At 45.4% G+C, this 22,215-nt stretch overlaps 1 protein-coding gene across 1 annotated transcript; it reads left to right on the forward strand.

Moving 5' to 3' along the window:
- Window positions 1-3,549: 3,549 nt before the first annotated feature.
- LOC311126577 (inositol polyphosphate 4-phosphatase type II-like) lies at window positions 3,550-21,829 on the forward strand (the record flags this gene model as incomplete). The annotated part of the gene is made up of 4 exons (XM_084200568.1): window positions 3,550-3,664; window positions 7,003-7,072; window positions 11,948-12,095; window positions 21,699-21,829. Coding segments are annotated over 4 exons (464 nt in total), but the record flags the coding sequence as incomplete, so codon positions are not given.
- Window positions 21,830-22,215: the final 386 nt, after the last annotated feature.

A 22,215-nucleotide genomic window follows, 5' to 3' on the forward strand; every position in this document is an offset into this window, starting at 1 on the left:
TCACGCACTCGCTTGATTTGAACCAACTTCTCCTTATCCTGCCTTTAAGCTATATTGGTCATTATTATCACACACACACAAACACACACACACACAAACTGATGTAAGAAAACTGTGAAAGCGTGTTATTTTAAAGGTACCAAGCATCATATCCCGGGGATCGCACCACCACTGACAGTGGTCCTCTGTAGCTCAGCTGGTAGAGCACGGCGCTTGTAACGCCAAGGTAGTGGGTTCGATCCCCGGGACCACCCATACACAAAAAAATGTATGCACGCATGACTGTAAGTCGCTTTGGATAAAAGCGTCTGCTAAATGGCATATTATTATATTATTATATGATCCCCCCATCTGTTTGCATGCTACAGTTTGTACAACTATGACATCATCTCCCGTCGCTCCCACACATAAATCAAATACCTTAAAGACGTCCTCCAGCTATTTGTTTTACTTTTACTGTTGAAAAGCGATATCCCAAGTATACATACTGTGAAGTACACACACTAAAGGGTCAAATAATATGTAGACACATTTGCAAACTTCAAGGAGTAGGGTATTCATAAGGTTGGTCTGATGGAGATTCGTGATGTCTTCGGCCTCCCTCCTTGCTTGAGGAACATTAGAGGAGCAATAGAGAACAAAAGAGGAAAGGCCCACCCCCCCACTAGTGCTACAGTATGTCATGAGGATACCACCTATTGAGATGTGCCTTTTGTAAAGTAAATCAGGTGATAAATGAGCTGAAAATGAGACTGGAGTAGGCCTTTAAAGCCATGCATGGAGTAGGAGTAGGACTTTAAAGCCATGCATGGAGTAGGAGTAGGCCTTTAAATCCATGCATGGAGTAGGAGTAGGACTTTAAAGCCATGCATGGAGTAGGAGTAGGAGTTTAAAGCCATGCCTGGATTGGGAGTAGGACTTTAAAGCCTTGCATGGAGTAGGAGTAGGACTTTAAAGCCTTGCATGGAGTAGGACTTTAAAGCCATGCATGGATTGGGAGTAGGACTTTAAAGCCTTGCATGGAGTAAGAGTAGGACTTTAAAGCCTGCACTGTTTATTTAAGTGCAATGTTTCATTATGGTAAGGCACTAAAGCAATCTGAAAAGTGTACCTAGGTGGGCCACTGTAGCCCTGTTGCAGTGACGGTGGTGGTCTCTTTGCTGTGTGACAGGTGTTAAATAGAACGACATGCTAATCTCATTTTCTCCATTATAAGCTGAGTGAACGAGAGGCTCGATCTGGACTGACCATGTTTACTCAAAGTCAGGGTGACTTTCCGGAATGTTCTCTGTGAGGGGGATGAGTGGAAAAGGAGGGAGAGGAGGTGGATTGGGGTGGGGTGGGGTACCAGGAAAGGTAAACACTGAAGCAGATGTCTGGCAAGGGTCCTAGGATCCATCAACAAACTTCTATCGCTCTGCGTAGCGAGGGACCGCCGTGTGCAAATGAGTCTCTGAGCGAGAACGCCACTGCCGCATTTCCCTGAGTCCCTCTTCAGATCAGTCTCTTCTCCCTCTCCATCCCTCCTCACTATCCCTCCCTTCCTCTCCTCCTCTCCACGGGGTGTCACCCCCTTCTTTCTCTCTCCAGATCCCTCTCTTCTCCCTCTCCATCCCTCCTCTCTATCCCTCCCTTCCTCTCCTCCTCTCCACGGGGTGTCACCCCCTTCTTTCTCTCTCCAGATCCCTCTCTTCTCCCTCTCCATCCCTCACCATCCATCTCCTCTCCTTCTCTCAACGGGGTGTCATCCTCCTCTCTCTCTCTCTCTCCCCAGGCACCCCAGGCGTTGGCTGGGATTATGATAGCCCTTAATTGTCCACTGGGAGTGGGACCAGGCCCATTAGCGGCAGATCAATCTGACTGGGGGATTAGATCACATGCTGCTTGCTTAATACCCAGGGAGAATTGTTTTTCATTTGAGAGTGTGTGTGTGTGTGCCTGCCTGTGTGTGTGAGTGAGTATGTGTGTGTGTGAGTGCCTGTGTGTGTGAGTGATAAACTACTGCTGGCAATGGATTTCCCATCAGAAAAGTAATTGGTGCTCCCTATTATGAGAACGGTGATATCTGTTTTGTATCTGTCACAGAAAGAGGGAGAGGGAGTGTGTACCAATGGTTAGACTACCGTGTGCTGGGGTTACACGAAGCAACTTTGACACAACTATGTTGCTTCTGGATTGCTTCATGTAACACCCCCAGCAACTGATAAACAATTCATCTGGAACTTGGTTGCATCCAGACCAGTTGCAAACATTTCAACTTTTGTGAAACTAGTTGCAAGCAACACAATCAAAACAAATGCTTTTGTCGCATGATCCATTCGAAGGTACAGAACTCCGACCCAGTTGTCATGTCAACACAGCTGTCACTCGCGCTGCCTGTTGCTGCGGTAACCGCCATCAAGGTTGATATAAGATACATAATTATTGTATGAGCTGTATTAATAAATATTGCCATCATGGCTAGTAAAGGTTTATGTATATGGTTTGGCTGTCAATACATTTTTTAAGTGAACCCAGACCTCTCTGACCAGTTTCAACTAGCTAGCCTAAGCTTAGTTAGTTGCTAGCTTGGTTAGTTCATTGCTAGCTAGCTAGCTAGAACAGTGCTGGCAATTTCATTTTGGCTAGCTAAATTGTACAGCCAGCATTTTCTCAAAATCAATCCTTGTACATTAATCAAACGGTTCGATTAACAAATGATTTGTGAAAATCACAATGTAACACAGCAGATGACATTGGTTTAGAATTCTCAAACCATATTGTTGCATTTCAAATGTGTTTGAGTTGCTTCGTGTATCAGCAAAGTTGATTGCAACTGCAACAGACATTTCTTGAGAGTTGCTTCGTGAAACTCCAGCCTACAGTCTCTCTTGACCTCTCCTGCTCATTTCCTCACCACATCTTATTTTTCTCACCTCTATTCTCTGTCCCATTGACTACTCCATCTACACCTCTATTCTGTGTCCCATTGACTACTCCATCTACACCTTTATTCTCTGTCCCATTGACTACTCCATCTACACCTCTATTCTGTGTCCCATTGACTACTCCATCTACACCTCTATTCTGTGTCCCATTGACTACTCCATCTACACCTTTATTCTCTGTCCCATTGACTACTCCATCTACACCTCTATTCTGTGTCCCATTGACTACTCCATCTACACCTTTATTCTCTGTCCCATTGACTACTCCATCTACACCTCTATTCTCTGTCCCATTGACTACTCCATCTACACCTTTATTCTCTGTCCCATTGACTACTCCATCTACACCTCTATTCTCTGTCCCATTGACTACTCCATCTACACCTCTATTCTCTGTCCCATTGACTACTCCATCTACACCTCTATTCTCTGTCCCATTGACTACTCCATCTACACCTCTATTCTGTGTCCCATTGACTACTCCATCTACACCTTTATTCTCTGTCCCATTGACTACTCCATCTACACCTCTATTCTGTGTCCCATTGACTACTCCATCTACACCTCTATTCTCTCTCTCTTGCATCGTTCCCATATCTGACACTCTCCCTCTCTCCCCCAGGTCTTCTGATGGTGTGTTGGCGGTGGGGACAGTGTTGGTGAGCCGTATGAACATGGGGGAGATGGAGGAGAGGGACATGGATCACATCACGGCCGACGTGCAGCAGGCCCAGAAGGTGAGGGTGTGTGTGCGTGTGTGCAGGCCACTGTTACTCAACAGCTCCACAACACTGACAACACTACTGACCACAACACCACTGACAGCACCGCTAACAACACCACTGACAACACCACCGCAAATTCAATTAACAGAGAGAGATAGGGGGAGAGTGTGTGTTTACGACACAGAGAGAGAGAAAAGAGTGAGAGAGAGAGAGAGAGAGTGTGTGTGTGTGTGTGTGTGTGTGTGTGTATGTGTGTTAGAGAGAGTCGCTCCCCTCCAGATGTCTCGGCTAGCACTAATGCTTGCAGGATTAGTCTGTCACTGCTCAAGTGGCCCAATGAGATTCATCAAGCCCTTACAGCCCTTGGAACCTGGGTGAGTTTGTTTGTGTGTGTGTGGCCATTGGCTTAGACAGCCTGAGTGCTGTGTGTGCTTATGTGCACAGACAAAGAGCATTAGAGAATTAGAGAGCGATAGAGAAAGAGAGATGGAGCCCCACACATCCTTCTTCTATGTGTGTGTGATAGTCGACTAAACCTAGTTCCCCATGGCCGTATAGCCTTCCTACCAGACTCACCTCGTTCCAATAAGTGGCATCTCCCTTGTGAGTCCATCCCACCTACAATCAACTACGCTAATCCACCACGACATGCTACACTGCACCATCTGAGAAACACAGGAACGAGAGAGAGAAAGAAAGAGAAAGAGGGAGAGAGAGCTGATGTCTTCTTCCGAGATCGCCAAACACCTGAAGAGTGCTCAAACGTCCTCCCAATGGGGTGCTTTCACACCAAAAACAAAGTTTATGTATGTACTTTACCTTCATTTGACTAGTTATTACACCCAATGGGAATATTTAGTTTAGTCTAAAATACAATAATATGTGTACCACTGTACCTGCAACAAGATCTCACGGTCTCACATTATGACGGTTAAGTTTAGGCATTAATTCCGACTGGTTAAGGTAAGGGTTAAGGTTTAGGATGGTGTTAAAACATAAAGAAAAAAAATGAGTGCCTAGCACTGGGATTGAACCTGCGATCCTCCGAGCCGGAGCGCATTGTTTAAGACCCTCCTCTATCCCCATCCACAACGCGCTAGCAAGCCGCGAGCCTACTTGATGGTAATAGGCATTCACACTGTCCCTAGTGGATGGTATTGAAGGCATCTCCCAACATCCTGGGGTCCTGGACAAATGTCGAATACTGAAGTCGATCTGGGATGACCTGGCTGGTACTTGTGCATGAATGAGGAGGCAGTCAAAATGGATCTGCGTATAGTAGAAATGATGTCTTTCTGAGACATGAGGTGATAACATAACTCAGTAGCATAGGGTGTTCACTGACCCAGTCTATCTGTAGTCTGTTGACACTTCTCCTCGTCGCAGCAAAATTAGCTTCGCTCTCTGTGCCTGCAGTGTGTGTGTGTGTGTGTGTGTGTGTGTGTGTGTGTGTGTGTGTGTTGCCACTGTGAGTAAGTCGGCGTCACAGAGAGCGGTCTTATATAATTGACTAGGGCTCTAACATGGCTGGCTGCCTCTGGGTCCTGCCCTCTGTTGTTGGTGTAGTTTGTGTGTGTGGGTGGGTGGGTGTGGTTGGTAAGGTGGGTGGGGTGGGTGAGTGTTTTGATTTCACAATTTTTCTTAATGTTTACACAGCAATTTTTGTATTGTTTTTCAGTTAATTCACAACACTCGCATCTTTCATAGCACAACACAAACACTCGCATCTTTCATAGCGAGCTAGCGAGGGATGGAGAGAGAGGGGAGGGGCACAGTACAGGCAGGTCGGCCACCAGGCACACAGAGTCAGAACCGTTCACTAGACCTATCTGTCGGCAATCAAAAGCTGTATCTTGCAATGGAATGCCGTATCTTGCAATTTCTTGGCTTGCAATGTCTCACAACTTCAGCAAAGCAGGGCCTATCATCAATGAATAGGCTAGGATATAGAGACGAGCGAGATGCTACACTTTGCTCTCACACAATCACACACTGTCTCTGTGCATGTGCACGGGTTCGCTTCACGCTGCTCACACCATGGTAGCCAGCCAGGGCACCAAAACAGGGGAATGTTGAGCCTTGTGTTTCAACGCTCTTAGTTGTTGCTGAAATTGTCCCACAATGCTGTTTACTTTCTGCATTTACGTAAAAAAACAAACATTGTTTTTCAGTTAGGGATTTTGCTTAACGTTAAGGATCCTAATTTCGTTTAAACTTTTTAACGTTTAAACTTTCACACCCCTAACACTATGCATGATAGACGCCACTGAATGAAAGTGCAACACACGAAAACGAAAATCGAAATGAAATTATATCATGTGGAGTTTCACCGAAATTCACAAACTCCTGCTCAGTTCCTCTGGCATGAACATAGCCACATCATATCGTATGGAGTTGCACCTATGTTTCACCCCTGCTATGTTCCCCTGATGTGAATGCAGCAACCTTGTTTAACTTAATTCCCCTGACATTAATTAAGCTACCTCATTTCACTAAATTCCCCTGACGTGAATAAAGCTGCCTTGTTTCACTAAATACCCCTGATGTGAATAAAGCTACCTTGTTTTGCTAAATTCCCCTGACGTAAATAAAGCTACCGTGTTTCACTAAATCCCCCCTGATGTAAATAAAGCTACCTTGTTTCGCTAAATTCTCAGTAGTTGGTACCTGCTAAAGTTTAATTCTGATGGATTGTCAGCCTCGATGCCACTGACAGAGAGAGAGGTCTGAAGACTGTTGGTTGTCACTAGCACTTTGATGTCATGTCTTTTCCCACACGCATCATCAAAAAGGGACATTCAGCAGCTGTGATGGGAAGATACTCACTATCAAAGGGGACGGTGACAAACACATGGAGCGTTCTTGAATGACGGAGGGTTGGTGTGTGTGTGTGTGTGTGTGTGTGTGTGTGTGTGTGTGTGTGTGTGTTTAGCTTCACCTGTCATTTACATTTACATTTACATTTTAGTCATTTAGCAGACGCTCTTATCCAGAGCGACTTACAGGAGCAATTAGGGTTAAGTGCCTTGCTTAAGGGCACATCGACAGATTTTTCGCCTAGTCGGCTCGGGGATTAGAACCAGCGACCTTTCGGTTACTGGCACAACGCTCTTACCCACTAAGCTACCTGCAGCCATTTACCTCCTGCTGTCCAAAAAAACACTGAGCTAAATTAAAACGTATTTAAAGAGCAAGACATGCTGAACCAGCAACATGTGAAGATAGACGTGGCCGCCCCGCTGCTCAGAGAAAAGCAGAGTTAAATGTAAATTCATATGTGTGTGATTGATGGCTGAGAGTTGACATGTACATGTAAACATCAAACATCTCTCTCTCTCTTCTTCCCACAGTGCACCTTAATTTGTGAGTCATCACAGGGAACCCCAAACGACAAAGATAATAGCCCCCAGACGGGTGCTGGTAAGTTCAACTACGCTTGTTCCTTCTACCTTTTGAACACCTGTAATTTGACTGCTGACTTCCATCGTCATGGCAACCCTGTAATCACTGGGAAGCGCTTTAAGGCTAATTGGATCCCCTCTAATTTGACCCCACTTCCCCCCCTTGTCTCACCAACCACCCCAACCTCTCCTAGTGAAATTTAGTTTATTATGAAAAATGGTTTATTATCACACATGCTTTTTGCATTTTCCCTTACAAACCCCTATTACACCACTGCAATTACCATGACCTAGCGTTACCCCCAAAAGCAGCTTGAAATTGACATAGTGTAATAAAGTCATACATTAAGTTAACCCCCCTATACTTCTTGGTTTTCTTATTGGAAATTGCGCCGCCCTTGACTAACCTTGTCCCGCTAAAGAGATTTGAAGTATCAATGGGGCTACCCATTTTGATTAAATAATTAATATTATTCATTCTCAGATTAAAACGGGAAGCCTTGGCTTAAGTGAGTAAAGGGAGGGAGAGCCAGTTGACAGTAGAGAATGTGTGAGACTTGGCCAATGTGGGCTTTAAAGGGATTCACCCCTTTGTAACCTTGTATTCATTATCTGGAGCACCACACCAGTGTCTCCGATGACATCATAGCGGGTCATTTTCTTGGGACCTTTTCTTCTTTTCTATTTGACTACAAAATGTAGAAAAAAGAATTTTCAAAGACCTAGACACTGGTATAGGTGCAGGACAGAATTAATATGATGTAAAAAAAAATATTTATATAATGGTGAAGTGCCCCTTTAAAGCAGGTTTTTATATCCTCAGACAAGGCGAAGGTCCGTCTGCCTCCCTTGGCTGCTCCAGTCCTGGTTCTGTATCTGTTCTGTGTGGACTGGCTGTAGAGGCAGACAAGCGGAAGCGACGCATTGTCGATCCTGTGATACCAATTAAGGGAGAAGCCCCTGAATGGCGCAACACACTCCGCTTGTTACCCAAGCACTGTGAGCGAAGAACCTAGAAGAAACACCAGGAGTGAGAAAAAGAGAGCGGGAAAGAGGGAGGGAGGAGGAGAAGGAGAGACTTGAGAAGGTCACTGCTCCCTGCTGTGTTGGGAGTATAAAACCCTTCTTTCACTTTTCTTATCCCTCGTTCCTCTCCAGAGGGGAAATGAAACCCTTCTGAGGTTCCAACTCCTCCTCTTCTTCTTCTTTTTTTTTTATTTCCCTTTCCTTATTATCGTATCTTGGTACTTTCTAGAATGTCTTATCTTCCTCTTCTTCTCTGTCTCTATTTCTGTCCTCAACGTGTGTTGGTATGACTTTCCTTGCTGCTCCGTTCTCTATACCCGTCGTCATTGGCACTAGCTGTCGCAATTAGCTAGCGAGCGGCGGGCACCAGGCGTGGGGTGGGTTGCAGGAAGGCGGGTGGCACAGCTGCGTTCCATCACTATAATACGCTCCCCGCAGACTTAGCGAGATTGACTAATGCAATTTAGCCCTTCACTTGTATTACCTTTCAGAGGGGGGCAAGCGGAGAAGGATACATACACACACACACACACACACACACACACACACACACACACACACACACACACACACACACACACACACACACAATACACACACACACAGGAGGGGGGGACGCCCAGGGAAGAAGTCGTTTCCTTAAGAGGTGTGGGGAGAGGAGGACGGACCGATCTGATTGGCCTTCAGATTAGCGTGGCGGCGGGGGGAGGTCAGAGGTTAATCCGCTCCTTCGACCGCTGTAAGGTACCGGTCATCCCTTCATCTCGCTCTCCATCTGTCCCTCTCTCCTCTCCCGCTCTCCTCTCACTCTCTCCTCTCCTCTCCCTCTCGCCTCTCCCGCTCTCCTCTCTCTCCTCTCCTCTCCCTCTCGCCTCTCCCTCTCTCCTCTCCCTCTCTCCTCTCCCTCTCTCCTCTCCCGCTCTCCTCTCCCTCTCTCCTCTCCCTCTCTCCTCTCCCTCTCTCCTCTCCCTCTCGCCTCTCCCTCTCTCCTCTCCCTCTCTCCTCTCCCTCTCTCCTCTCCCGCTCTCCTCTCCCTCTCTCCTCTCCCGCTCTCCTCTCCCTCTCTCCTCTCCCTCTCTCCTCTCCCGCTCTCCTCTCCCTCTCTCCTCTCCCTCTCTCCTCTCCCGCTCTCCTCTCCCTCGCTTTCTCTTTTTAATTCTGACTTACTCTTTGAAATGCCCTCTAGAATCCTGTCCCTCTCCACACAGCAGCAGCAACAGTGTCATTTAATCCAAGATCAAGGTCTCCATTTCAAATCATAGCTATACTTTTTTGATGTTTACATGAATATAATGATTATGAAAAAATTATGCCTAAAAAGGGCCCACCTCAGAGGAAGTTTCCGCACGTTTTTCGAGTAATTCCTGTCCTCGTTTAGGGTCCAACTCGAAGACTGACACAGGCTGTTAATACATATACAGGAATTGGGGGTGGGAACATTGTGGTGATTTCCCAGTGTAGCAGAGAAATAACAACAAATAGGGCACTGGTTGACAGCTGTCAGTGTAATTAGCTATCATGCTAAGCTAACCTTAGCCAGCTAATGAAAGTTATGTGAGCACAATTTCAGCTATTAACTCACCTTAACCCTAACATTAACAACACTGCTAACCTTAGCCTAACCCTAACCCTAAACTTACATTAGGACTAAAAAAGCAAATGTTGGTTTTCATGAATTTGTACGAAAAAGCCAATTATGACATTGTGGCTGTTTTATCTAGTGGAAACCCAAGTGTAGGCTACAGAGAAAAGTTGTTTGGCTCTCAGACGACTCGCGAATAGGAAGAACTTTGCAGAAGGTGTTTCTGGTTAATAAACATTGCCATGCTGGTGGGTGGTAACATTTAAATAAAACCCAGCCCTGAAACTAAACGTAGGCTGAAAATAATTTCCACGTCATCTCATACTAAAAGGCACAGGAGACCCACGGAAACATCCGAAGTCACACATTCGAATTTGGCACCTCAAGCCCAAATATATCATACTTTGACTAAAACGATGGCTTATTGACTTACATCGTTGTGTGACACCATTGGTAAGCTCTGGCCATCATCTTTCAGCAAAAAAAAAAGTGATTTTTTTCTGGTGTGGGAGTTTAACCCTTTCTTATTTTTCACTTTTCACACTAGTGTGTTGATTGCTGACCTCAGCCATACTTTGCCAGATCGTATATCATCTTTTCACATAGTCCTTTCTAGACTGGTTCCAGTAACTATGGATGGGCTTAGCTCTAGTGTGTTCTAGCCAACCTTCCAGGGGCCTGATTCCTACCTCTCTGACTGTCCTTGACACTGAACTGAACACTACATTACTTCCCACCCCCGTGCTTCAAGTAAAAGTAATCTCTGACACATTATCGTCCAATTAGAAGGTCTCTCCACTGCCATGCCGCCCCTCGCTGTGCCCGAACATCCACACGGTTGTCACTACACTCTCCAACGCTCTGTTGCCTTCTGTATGGAATACCCAGGACAAAGTGCTCAGAATAAGGCCCTGACATTGAAAAGGGATGACGGAGTGTGGGCTAGTCTCTGAATTGAATTTGCACCTTGGAATGTAAATGGATGGCTAACGGGTGCATATGTTAACGGGGCCTCCTCTTCCCTCTCCTCTCCTCTCCTCCCTTCTCCTCTCCTCTCCTCTCCTCTCCTCTCCTCTCCTCTCCTCTCCTCTCCTCTCCTCTCCTCTCCTCTCCTCTCCTCTCCTCTCCTCTCCTCTCCTCTCCTCTCCTCTCCTCTCCTCTCCTCTCCTCTCCTCTCCTCTCCTCTCCTCTCCTCTCCTCTCCTCTCCTCTCCTCTCCTCTCCTCTCCTCTCCTCCCCTCCCCTCCCCTCCCCTCCCCTCTCCTCTCCTCCAGGAGTTGGAATTTCAATACCACTGTTAGTTGGTTGGTTGCAGCTTCACAAGGAAGAGGGGAAGTGATTTTATTTTTTCAAGTGGAGGAATAAGTGCTTGGGTCACACTTGTGATTCCCAACCCGCCGTGCTGCGTAGCTTTTTTGGTGGCATTACACATCTTGGTGAAGTCTCTTCTTCTACCATCGAAGCGCTCCAGCTTATTACTATTGAGTGACTTCCTTCTAGAACGCTAGCGTGGCATCGAAGAAAAGGAGCAACGGCAGCGAACTGCGAATAGCTGTTTGAGGCGTACGGCTTTTTCCGGCTTTCTCGCCCACCGACTGCCAGGACACTGATAAGAGTATTAAAGCTGTTTTTTGGTTGCCGCATGATTGCCGCTATTAGCCACTCTAAGAAGAAGGAGGAGGAGGAGTGGAAGGGTTGAATTTGAATGGGGTTTAATAGGAGAAGACGGTGAGGCAAAGTTTGGGGAATCAACCGTCTTTTCCCTTTCCTTCACTGCTCTATCATAAACAAGCAATATAAATGGAAATGGAATGCATTGAAGGGATTGTTTAATATGGAAAGAATCGTTTAATGGACTTAGCTGAGATATCTTATATTCTTAATTTTCTAATACTTGGAGAGAGAGATGGAGAAAGAGCGATAGAGAGAGAGATGTGGCTCTTGGAAGATGAGAAGCAAGCAACAACCTTATCTATCGCAGACACAGTTATTGATTATGGGATTTCATTTGCAGCATATGCCACATGAAAATACGTTTTTTGAAGGATTTGAGTTTTGTCCTTGGGTTTTTCCCCGGTATCATAGTTTGTTTAGAACCAAAGCCCATCGTCTGTTTAATGTTTGTGAAACTTAGAAATGTCTTTGAAGGTGTACGTAATCATTTTCAATATGTCATGATGGTTGATACTGTATGTCTCTCTCTCTTTCCCCCTTCTACTTCTCTCCCTCTTTATCCCCCCCTTTTCCACCCCTCTCCCTCTCCACCTCCTCCCTCCCTCTCTCCCAGTCTTTAAGAACCCGGTGTGTAAGGTCTACAGGTTCCAGACGGTGGACAGTAAATGGATGCAGGTGAGGGAACAGATGGAGGAGTGTACGCTGTCCTTCAGTATCCCCAGACAGCTCCTCCACCTCTACATCCAGGAAGACATGAGGAGGTAAGAACACATCTAGGATCAGTTTACCCGGATCAGTTTACCCATGCCTTTACTGAACCACTGGGAGGGACAAAGCAAAACCTGACCTTGGAACAGTATTACATATGGGATAATGACTTGTCTTTATAAGCACAGAGATTTGAGAGAAGGTAACGGCAGCTGATCGAGGATCAGGTATCCCTACCCTAAGGCCAAACTTAACCACTGGGAGGTATACATCAAAACTGACCTCGGATCAGTGCACAGGGAGAGGACGACAACAGACTTTCATCTCATTGAGGTTGTCTCTGACTATAAGTGCAGACCTAAGATCTATTGTAACAACCTTACTCCAAGCCTAAATCTAACCACTAAGAGGTACATTGCATTCATTTGAATAGGGGTACTATAGCTCTGGGCCTGCCTACATCAACAGGCCTATTTCAGAGATGTAAATGGTGGTTTAAGAGCTATACTTAGAGAGGATTGAATTATTCAGGTCTGTTTAACACTTCAAAAGGGGATTGTTGTATGCCTGCACACTAGTCAATCAGCAACACACACACAGATGTACACCTGCATACAGACACAGACATTTGCACACGCACACACACGCAGAGAGAGAGAGAGAGAGAGAGAGAGAGAGAGAGAGAGAGAGAGAGAGAGAGAGAGAGACCCCCCAACACTGCATTGTTGTGAACAAAGTCCTGGCGCTTTATCGAGCTGAGAATGGCTTTGAGGAAGATGAAGGAACTGTGTCACTAATTGACTCTGCTCTTGGTCTTGTTAGCTAATTAGTGGTCAAAGTGGCCACAAAATGATGAGGAAAAAGGGATGTGTATTGAAACCAAAATTATTCTATATGACGCTTGAATCCCCCCGGAATGTTAATGTTCCTAATGTAGTGTTAATGGGACATTATACTCAACAAACATTAAAGTTTGTCAGATGTTTTCATACCTCAATAGTAGTCTGATGAAATTGACATTAGACTACTTTTGGAGTCTGGAAACATCTGACAAAATTAGATTTGGGAGTTTAATGTCTCTTCTTTAACCACAGTTAACCCTCATTAACCCTCAGTTAACCCTCCCTCGGCAGGTCCAGTTTTGTCATTGTACTCAATAAAGGAAAGGTTAAGATGCTGCCAGTGAATAGCTGATCCTAATCAGTTTATAAGAGAGAAGCCACTGTGCTGGGTAAGTGGATCTCAGTGTTCTGTCTGTCAGGACAGATCATTCCTCAACACGCCCGCCGTCCCTAGCAGTCCCTCATAATCCCCCCTCTGTCATATAGTCCCTCGGTCGGCAAGTGGTCGGTCTCATGGTCAGAGGGAGCATCCCAAATGGCACCCTATTCCCCTTATAGTGCCCTACGGGCCCTGGTCAAAAGGAGTGCACTATAAGGGAATAGGGTTCCATTTGGGATGCATGGAGTGACCCCATCGGCCCGCTAGTTTGGAATCCCAAGTCATTAAACTAGATTAGAACATTCTCAGACCAAGGTTTCCCTCAAGTTCTAGATTAGAACATTCTCAGACCAAGGTTTCCCTCAAGTTCCCTCCCTTAAAAGCTATTATTTAAGCCTTATTACTATCTGGTCTATTGCCTCTAGACTCTAACCTCTCTTGATACTTGCAGTCTGAGTAGAACAATACTTTAAAGCTAGAGTCCTTCATTGAAACTATAACAAAGCCAGCACCCCACCTCTGTTTTGGTAAAAAGCTAAGGGATGGGCCTGGAGAAATGTAACGACTCTCAAATTCATAGACGGAGCTATGGATGCAAGAACTGACCATAAAAATGATAGTTTTGAAGCTATACAGTTTTTTTTTTTACGTTTACATTGTTTACAAACATTAGATCAAAACAAGCAGATATTTTGGCTTCTGATTGGGTATGAGAGTTAAACTAAGCTCATGAGGCATTTATAAGTTATATTGTTCAAGAATCAATGGGTATATATAATTCATTTATAAGTCCAAAAATGGAAATAGCAACTAAGATTCTAGCTTGAACTATTGTGTGTCTGACATTTTGTCTGCAACTGCCCGAGACACATTTGGAAAGCAGCCACTGCACATATTCAGAAAACGATCTCGCTCTGTCACTGTATACAATGGCTGTGTATGACACATGCTCAAAAACACAAGTACCGTATTGAGTTTGTTAACCACCACAAAGCAATGTATATATACACTGCTCAAAAAAATTAAGGGAACACTTAAACAACACAATGTAACTCCAAGTCAATTACACTTCTGTGAAATCAAACTGTCCACTTAGGAAGCAACACTGATTGACAATACATTTCACATGCTGTTGTGCAAATGGAATAGACAACAGGTGGAAATTATAGGCAATTAGCAAGACACCCCCAATAAAGGACTGGTTTTGCAAGTGGTGACCACAGACCACTTCTCAGTTCCTATGCTTCCTGGCTGATGTTTTGGTCACTTTTGAATGCTGGCGGTGCTTTCACTCTAGTGGTAGCATGAGACGGAGTCTACAACCCACACAAGTGGCTCAGGTAGTGCAGCTCATCCAGGATGGCACATCAATGCGAGTTGTGGCAAGAAGGTTTGCTGTGTCTGTCAGCGTAGTGTCCAGAGCATGGAGGCGCTACCAGGAGACAGGCCAGTACATCAGGAAACGTGGAGGAGGCCGTAGGAGGGCAACAACCCAGCAGCAGGACTGCTACCTCCGCCTTTGTGCAAGGAGGAGCAGGAGGAGCACTGCCAGAGCCCTGCAAAATGACCTCCGGCAGGCCACAAATGTGCATGTGTCTGCTTAAACGGTCAGAAACAGACTCCATGAGGGTGGTATGAGGGCCCGACGTCCACAGGTGGGGGTTGTGCTTACAGCCCAACACCGTGCAGGACATTTGGCATTTGCCAGAGAACACCAAGATTGGCAAATTCACCACTGGCGCCCTGTGCTCTTCACAGATGAAAGCAGGTTCACACTGAGCACGTGACAGACGTGACAGAGTCTGGAGACGCCGTGGAGAACGTTCTGCTGCCTGCAACATCCTCCAGCATGACCGGTTTGGCGGTGGGTCAGTCATGGTGTGGGGTGGCATTTCTTTGGGGGGCCGCACAGCCCTCCATGTGCTCGCCAGAGGTAGCCTGACTGCCATTAGGTACCGAGATGAGATCCTCAGACCCCTTGTGAGACCATATGCTGGTGCGGTTGGCCCTGGGTTCCTCCTAATGCAAGACAATGCTAGACCTCGTGTGGCTGGAGTGTGTCAGCAGTTCCTGCAAGAGGAAGGCATTGATGCTATGGACTGGCCCGCCCGTTCCCCAGACCTGAATCCAATTGAGCACATCTGGGACATGTCTCGCTCCATCCACCAACGCCACGTTGCACCACAGACTGTCCAGGAGTTGGCGGATGCTTTAGTCCAGGTCTGGGAGGAGATCCCTCAGGAGACCATCCGCCACCTCATCAGGAGCATGCCCAGGCATTGTAGGGAGGTCATACAGGCACATGGAGGCCACACACACTACTGAGCCTCATTTTGACTTGTTTTAAGGACATTACATCAAAGTTGGATCAGCCTGTAGTGTGGTTTTCCACTTTCATTTTGAGGGTGACTCCAAATCCAGACCTCCATGGGTTGATAAATTTGATTTCCATTGATAATTGTTGTGTGATTTTGTTGTCAGCACATTCAACTATGTAAAGAAAAAAGTATTTAATAAGATTATTTCATTCATTCAGATCTAGGATGTGTTATTTTAGTGTTCCCTTTATTTTTTTGAGCAGTGTATTATTCACTACAAGGTAGATGGGGAGTTGAAGCGTTTGTTTATAATCCTCTTTGAACGATTTCAGGCGTTAGCTTCCTCTTGGTTCTGTGGAAAAACTCAATCAGGCTTTACCCTTTAATGATTAAGTTACGCCTTTTAAGACTGTGAAGTGACAAATACACACACACACACACACACACACTGTGAAGTGGCTGATGGCTTAGTCTCCTTCCCCAGCACCACTTTATGCTAGTGGTGGCATCTCTTTTTCTCTACTCTTCATCCCTCGTTCCCTTTGATGTTGACAGCCATGTTCCAACCTTATCAACGTGCCTCCTCTTTCTACTATCAACATGCCTGTTTAATCTTTGTCCTTTTGTGTGGGTGTGTGGCTCTTGTGTGGCTCTTTGTGTGTGAGTGACTGTGTGTGTGTGTGCCAATTATGGATGTGTGTGTGGGCGTTAAATAATATTTATCCTTGTTTTTCTATGAATTGATCTGATCGTTTCATTAATTCCGAGCTACGCCTACGTTCCTTCTCCATTCAACAAGGAGTAAATGAACTGTGGTCCTCTGTAGCTCAGCTGGTAGAGCACTACGCTTGTAACGCCAAGGTAGTGGGTTCGATCCCCGGGACCACCCATACCTAAAAATGTATGCACACATGACTAAGTCGCTTTGGATAAAAGCGTCTGCTAAATGGCATATTATTATGACACTCTGCAGGGTGTGTGTGTGTGTGTGTGTGTGTATGTATATGTTTGTTTGTGTGTGTGTTTGTGCAACACGGTGGGCCAAACACTAAGACAACACATAGTCCTCTGACTGTCAATGTCCTCCCTCCCATTTACTCCCCTAAATGGCATATTATTATATTATATTATTATTATTATTAATATTATATTATAACTGATAATCTTCAGCTCCTGTGAACTAAAGAGCATCACAGTGGTTGATACTGTGGTTGGTGGTTGATACTGTGGCCTCTATACTACATTTCAGTAAAGCACACTATATGAAAACCAGTAGGCTATAGTTCTCTATGTACTTGGCCGTCTACAGTAAAGGAGGCAGGTTGGGTTGTAATATTGACCCCAGGCCCAAAGCTCTTGGTGATTAAATTGAACAGGCTACTATAACACAGCATGAAATAAAGGCTCTCACATGACAGGTCTTTGTTATTTGGAAAATGTATTCTGTAGCCCTCATCTGTCCAAGTCAGTTTGAACATAACAGCCCTCTCGCTCTCTCGCTCTCTCTCTCTCTCGCTCTCTCTCTCTCTCTCTCGCTCCATCTCTTGCCTTTTCTTTCTGCTTGTCTGTCTGAGGCCTCTTGTCTTCTTTTGCCCTCAGTCCCTACTGTGTCTTGTTCTTCAAGTCTCACAGTCCCTATCTCATGTCAATCTTCTCTGCCTTTGTCTCTCTCTCTCTCTCGCTCTCTCCCTCCTTCATCTTCCCAACTCAGTACCTCTTAAGGCCTGTGACTCATTGCCACCCCCCCCCCCCCCCCCCGTCTATCTCTCTCTTCCCCTCTCTCTATCTCACTGGCGTAACACAGTTTGTCTGGACCCCCCCCCCCCCCCCCCCCCCGCAAGGTCGGAGTTTCATTACGCAGTGTACTATCTATAGCTTCCCTACTCAGTGTCCTTCTTAAGGCTTGTGACTCAGTCTCCCCCCTTCTACACCCACTGACCCCCAACCACTGCTGTCTGCCCAGCATCAAAATAACACGTCTGGTTTGGGGCTGGGGCTGACGCCTCCTGATACACAAATAACAGTGGTTTAGACAGAAGGATATGGATTACACTGAATGGCTGCAATCTGCTAAAGAGCATGGTATGGTGTTTGATAAAGTGGCTATAGCGGTGGAATCAGATAGCATCACACAGAGAGCATCTCACACACACACACACACACACACACACATACACACACACTGCATCCTCTCATGAGCCTTAGAGCCCTCTCCAAACCCAAGTGGATGGCTGGGTTAGAACAATATGTTTGATTGAAGCATCGAGGCCACATGGAGTGGGTCTGCTTTCAACCTCACTACCCCAACCCCCACGACACGACACCTATCTGAACGTCCCCATCTCCTACTCTGCGACAGGGCCAATATCATTATCTCTGTCAGCAGTGGTTTCGGATTACCATACAGAACAAAGAGAAACAATCATTTTTTTCTCCGTCTTCTACCCCAAAATGATACTAGGGAATATTTCTGTCCTGTTTTAGAAGAAATCGGGTGCCTTTTGTGCACTGACTAATTTAAAAAAGATGCTAATCTTCTGGTTGAAAGCATTAAGGCTACACAGGGATGCTTTGAGTCGGGAACTTTACATGGGAACTCATCATTGTTCTCAGAGGAAATCTCCACACAATTAAGGGTGGCTGATCTTAACTGGTAACGAGATACCGGAATGAGATTGTCACGACTTCCTCCGAAGCTGCCACCCCTCCTTGTTTGGGCAGGCTTTGGTGTTCGCCGTCACCAGCCTTCTAGCCACTGCCGCTCCTCATCTCATCATTCCATTTGTTTTGTCTTGTTTATTACACACACCTGGTTCATATCCCCTCATCAGTACCTGTATAAGTGTTCTATCTGCTCCCCTTGTCTTTGTGTGTGATATTTCCCTGTGTGCGTTGTATTTTCCAGTGCTCCTGTTTTGACGCATTGCTGCGTAACTCTGTGGTTCAGAATAAATCCTGTTATTCTGTGATTTACCCTCCTGCGCCTGACTCCTTCGAAATCACCTCATCACAGAGATATTGAAGTTCACTTTTTACTGAATATTCTGGAAGCGAAAAGATGGAAGCCCACCTGGTTCGACTATTCGTTTTTTAAACTTGAAATCATTCTATGGACAAGGACTGCAATCCACGCTGGTTTTGTTAAACTAGCCACTGTCAAGAATTGCTAATAAGGAAACAAATACGTAAATATGTGAAATCACAGACCTATCCCTTTAACTCTCTCCCATGATGTTGAATCAAAGCCTCCCTATGGCCGTTACCCACAACCCACCTGGGGAGCATGGCCGCACTGCGTCTTGGTCACAGAGCAACGCGTGCCCCCGCTAGGTTTGCCACAGCGCTGGTGTTATTTAGGTCCTTACAATCCGCCATTCTTGGGACATCCCTACCACATTGTAGTTGACATTTAAAATGGTTATGGTTAGGGTTAGGTAGAGCTGGGCCGATAAATGAAAATTATCGACACCGATCATTCTGATCACTTATCGCAGGCAGTTTGCTGACATCGTTCATTACGATAAGTAGCTTATACTAGAGAAATGTGAAGTTTGAAATTGATTAAGTTTGCCAATATGGGTGATTGTTAGTGGGACAATTGATGGCTACAACCATAAAACTAGTAGTAGTAGTTTAAAGGATAATAATAAAAAAAGGTGGTGCACATTAATGTTAAAAACTATTTGTGTATCATTCTATTTATCATTATCACATCAATTCAGGCAATTTATCGCGATATGGATTTGTGTCTGTATCGCCCAGCTCAAGGGTTAGGGTTAGGTTATGGTTAGGTTATGGTTAAGGTTAGGTTATGGTTAAGGTTAGGGTTGGAGTTAAGGTTAGGGTTTAGGGTAGGGACGTCCCAAGGATTCCGGATAGTACTAACTGTGTTATTTACTCATGTTGTTTACAACCGCAGAGAGAGAGAGGGGGTACACTTTAAGGTGGAAAGGGGGGTTGTGGGGAAATGTTAACTGCACCTGGGCAGCATGGCACTATCCATCTGGCTAAGTTCACTCCTGTTCCATCGTCAGTTGGCTTTTGTGAGGTGAGAGGGTGGAGGGGAGAGATGTGATACTTTACATGTCCCTTAATCTCTCACAAAATATACATCATGCAAACATTTCGGATATGTTTGCAAATGAATTAGAATAGATCAAACAGTCTGATAATATATTCTTATAATGGCTAATTTACATTTTAGTCAGTCTGATGAGCAGCACAACACTGTCTGTAGTCTAAGAGACGTTGGATCTATTGTCAACAATAACACCTCTCTATTAAAGCAAAGAGCCCACTGAATCCCCCTACGTATCATTGAGATCAAGGCCTTCTTTACAATGGAGACTACAGGCACGACGTTTCATATCACAACATCTGATCACAGCCATTCAGATGATACCTGCCACCCAGCCGTGTAAGGATACATACAGCTGTAGCTCAGCTGGTAGAGCACGGCGCTTGTAACGCCAAGGTAGTGGGTTCGATCCCCGGGACCACCCATACACAAAAAAATGTATGCACGCATGACTGTAAGTCGCTTTGGATAAAAGCGTCTGCTAAATGGCATATTATTATTATTTATTATTATACACACACAGGCGGTAGCCTGGGTATCAGCTTGGACGCCTCCGGCGACGGGTGGTTATTTCCTTGGCAACGACCTCAGTTTACCTCGGCCCCTAATGGCAACGTGTAGGGGTCTTTTGGCCCTCCGGCTGCACGCCTCACACACACACACTCACACACACACTCCTCGCTATGAGATGAAACAGGTTGCCGCGGCGATCGACTAGAAAAGGACTAGATAGAGGGGTTTATTATTGGTTAATGGAATTTGGATGGTAGGATGTCTCTGACTGGGAGAAGAGAAGAAGGGGTGATGATGGGAAACTAGTGGATAAGTGGACAAAATGGCTTCTAGCCTGAGGGTGAGATTTGTTTAATAAAGATCAGTCTATGGGCTAAGCAGTGAGGCTCAGGGATGGGGTAAATGGTGTGTGTGCGTGTGCATTTGTGTGTATACACTCGTCTGTGTGCTTGCGTGTGTGTATGCGTGCTTCCTTGCGCGTGTCAGTCTGTGTGTGTGTGTGTGTCTGTTCCTGCATGCATCAGAGAGGTGTTAAACAGTCTGTTAATACACCCACCACTGTGACAGTTAGGGTCATATGACTCAAACCAGAAGACAATGAGCAACATTAGTCACAGTGGAGTCAATCTAACCGTGCTATTTGCCATGGGCCAGCAAAATAGCATTAGATGATGGCAGGGTGTCATAGAATAGGTTCAGTCTGGCTGGATAATACTGTATGTGGTTGTGGTGAACCTGCCAAAGCAATCTTTATGCAATGTCTTACAAAATGCATGTTGTTTACTGCCGCACACCTACTTCTTATTGAAATGTTGCAATGTGGGTTTCAAATGCATTGCTCAAGGTCAGGCTTCCCAATATTCTGTGATGATCTGTATCCTCTTAGTGACATTCCTGTATATCTCTACCCAGTAAAGACAGAACAAGATATGCCTTCCTTCTGAGCCGGGATCCTCTCTAGGTTTCTTCCTTCTACAGAGTTTTTGTTTAGTTTCTTGGCCACTGTGCTTCTGCTTATGTCTCTGCTTGCTCTTTGTGGTCTAGGCCGTGTTTCTGTAAAGTCACTTTCAAATCAAATCACATTTTATTGGTCACATACACGTGTTTAGCAAATGTTATTGCGGGTGTAGCGAACTGCTTGTGCTTCTAGCTCCGACAGCACAGTAATATCTAGCAAGTAATGTCTAACAATTTCACAACATATACCCAATACACACACATCTAAGTAAGGAATTAATTACGAATATACACATATATGGACGAGCGATGTCAGAGCAGCATGGACTAAGATACAGTAGAATAGTATACACTTTGTGATAACTGCTGATGTAAAAAGGGCTTTATAAATCAAATGTATTGATTGATTGACTATCTCTCTCTTCTTACTTTCTCGCTCCCTTTCTGTGTCGATGGGATATGGGTTTGATTGAACTGAGCTGACAGAGTCTGGTTGAGAAACTCCTTGTACTTCGTAACGATCCATGTGTCTCTCATTGACATTCCCTGTGGATCCCCTGTCGTTCCAGGATACAGGAGCTGAGGGACCTTGGGGAACTGTCTCCCCACTGGGACAACCTGAGGAAGGAGGTGATTGGCCGTTATGGACAGGTCATAGCTGTCTACCAGGAGACCCTGGTTGAGCTGAATAAGATCACTGGTAAGACTTGCTACATGCACACAAGGGCACGCAGACACACATTCAAGCGTGCACATGCTTGTACACGCATGGACACACACATAGTCACTATACGCACACACATATTTACACTATGCACACACACACTGCTTTATGCCCTATACCATGCTATAATTCTCTCTACCTCTTAGAAGAGTAGAGGTACCCTTGGGAAGAAGCAAGAATTTCTGAAATCCCTCTTTGTGAACGCCCTTGCTGAATTTTTCTTGTTTGTGTTTTGTTTGGCCTTTTCTTGTTTTTGTTCATCACATTGCCAATGTTTCTGTAATTGCCAATGTTTCACGGTTCAACCTTGTCACACAGACAAACACATGTTCCTATGTCTCCAGTGGATTCGGATGCAGTGG

Source organism: Coregonus lavaretus (assembly GCF_964263955.1).
Source record: "Coregonus lavaretus genome assembly, contig: HAP1_SCAFFOLD_5485, whole genome shotgun sequence".
NCBI classification, from domain to species: domain Eukaryota; kingdom Metazoa; phylum Chordata; class Actinopteri; order Salmoniformes; family Salmonidae; genus Coregonus; species Coregonus lavaretus.